The 2,318-nt window shown below is 61.0% G+C and overlaps 1 protein-coding gene across 1 annotated transcript in view; it reads left to right on the forward strand.

Moving 5' to 3' along the window:
- The window catches only part of NAV1 (neuron navigator 1), a gene marked incomplete at its 5' end in the record, with an annotated part of 9,222 nt that overhangs the window by 5,934 nt on the left and 970 nt on the right, over nt 1–2,318 (forward strand). Inside the window, 6 exon segments of the mRNA XM_010287471.1 lie at nt 5–161; nt 466–620; nt 819–890; nt 1,156–1,352; nt 1,887–2,005; nt 2,248–2,318. Of these exon segments, the coding sequence (XP_010285773.1) occupies nt 5–161; nt 466–620; nt 819–890; nt 1,156–1,352; nt 1,887–2,005; nt 2,248–2,318 (771 nt within the window).

The raw sequence follows: 2,318 nt of genomic DNA on the forward strand, positions 1-2,318 counted from the left end.
GCCCCCTGCTGAAGCACCGGCGGCTCATCCTCTCAGGACCTAGCGGCACCGGCAAGACCTACCTTACCAACCGCCTGGCCGAGTACCTGGTGGAGCGCTCGGGTCGGGACATCACCGAGGGCATCGTCAGCACCTTCAACATGCACCAGCAGTCCTGCAAGGTGAGGGCGCGCAGCAGCCGGGACTCTCCCATGTTGGCACTGGTGCTGCGGTCCCTGTTGGCATCGATGCTGCAATGAGTGACGGCACCGGCAAGACCTACCTTACCAACCGCCTGGCCGAGTACCTGGTGGAGCGCTCGGGTCGGGACATCACCGAGGGCATCGTCAGCACCTTCAACATGCACCAGCAGTCCTGCAAGGTGAGGGCGCGCAGCAGCCGGGACTCTCCCATGTTGGCACTGGTGCTGCGGTCCCTGTTGGCATCGATGCTGCAATGAGTGACACCCATCCCCATTCCTCGCAGGACCTGCAGCTGTACCTCTCCAACCTGGCCAACCAGATTGACCGTGAGACAGGCATGGCGGATGTGCCGCTAGTGATCCTCCTGGACGACCTCAGTGAGGCGGGCTCCATCAGCGAGCTCGTCAACGGCGCGCTCACCTGCAAGTACCACAAATGGTGAGAGCCCCACTGCACCCTCCTCTGGTGCAGTCTCCCAGGCACACGCGAGCTTGCCGCTGCTCTCTGCAAGGTCCCTGGGCTTGTGGAGGTGACAGCTGCACGTGTCCAGTGTGCTCAGACCAGCTCTTCCACGGATGGGGTGGGGGTGGTGCAGGATGCCTTTTCTCATGGATCCTGTCTCTGTCACTTGCTCAGCCCCTACATCATCGGGACCACCAACCAGCCCGTGAAGATGACCCCGAACCATGGCCTCCATCTCAGCTTCAGGTATGGATCATATATCCCTGGGGACCATCCCCATGGGGTTGGCGGGGGCAGAGGCCACCACTTCTACCCCTGGGCAGTCCTGGGGACACATCCTGTGATTGGGAACCCTGATGAGGACTGAGCCCCAGATCTGTCCCTGCCATCCCAAAGGATCTGATGCCCCAACCTTGGGCACATGCAAGTTGGGGGGGGTCCCCTGAGGGTGCTGGGGAGCAGGGCAGCTTGTGTGGAGACCCAGCCCTGATCACCTGAGTCTTTCCCCCAGGATGCTGACCTTCTCGAACAACGTGGAGCCGGCCAACGGCTTCCTGGTGCGCTACTTGCGACGGAAGCTGCTGGAGTCAGACACAGACATCAATGCCAACAAGGAGGAGCTGCTGCGTGTGCTGGACTGGGTGCCCAAGCTCTGGTACCACTTGCACACCTTCCTGGAGAAACACAGCACCTCCGACTTCCTCATCGGTATGGCCTTGCCACACACCTCCCTCCTCTACCTCTCACTGCGGGGAGCCCCCAAGGACAAGGGCAAAGCCCTCTCAAAGGAGCCTGGGGAGTCGACGCGCTGCCACGTGTCCTCCAGTCCCACACAGCCAAAAGCGGTGGGCGATGCACACAAGTGTTGCTCTTCCCTGTGTGGCGTTTGTTCCTGTGCCCTGTGGGAGCTGTCACCATGGTGTCAGCCAAGGCTGCCTGTCTTATTGGCATCCTTCCTTGGGCAGGGATATGAGCCGTGTTTTCACAGGCAGGTCTCCCTTTGCCTCACCATGCTTTTGGGGGTTAGATTGAACATAGCAGCCCCATTCGTTGCCCAGCAGCTTGCTTTCTGCCCACGTGTGTCAGGCAAATGCTGCCCAGGCACTGCTCCCAGGAGGTGGTTGAGCCCAGGGCACCCTGTGCAGCCAGGTGTGCCTGCCTTGGTGCTGTGCTGCCACGGGGCCAGTGACTAGAGTAGGGAGACCCAGCTCTCATTTTTGCTCTCTGCCTTCCCCTCTGCAGGTCCCTGCTTCTTCCTGTCCTGCCCCATTGGAATTGAGGATTTCCGGACCTGGTTCATCGACCTGTGGAACAACTCCATCATCCCTTACCTGCAGGAGGGGGCAAAAGATGGGCTTAAGGTACCCAGAGCTGCCTGGCACAAGGGGACGCAAGCCAGTGGTGGTTGGGGACATGCTGATGCAGGAGTCGTAACTGGGCAGGGAGAGAGAAGACGCTGGGATTTTGGGCACAGGCAGCATCTCTGTAAGGCCCTGCCCTGTGCTGCAGTGGGATATAGCACTGTTCGGGGGGGCTTGGGGTGCTGCGATGCTGGCTCTGGCATGTGCTGAATAGGCAGCTGCCGTTTGCTCCCTGCCTGCAGGTCCATGGGCAAAAGGCAGCCTGGGAGGACCCCGTGGAGTGGGTGCGGGACACCCTGCCCTGGCCGTCAGC

This window comes from Phaethon lepturus, unplaced genomic scaffold, assembly GCF_000687285.1.
Source record: "Phaethon lepturus isolate BGI_N335 unplaced genomic scaffold, ASM68728v1 scaffold40615, whole genome shotgun sequence".
Lineage (NCBI taxonomy): Eukaryota > Metazoa > Chordata > Aves > Phaethontiformes > Phaethontidae > Phaethon > Phaethon lepturus.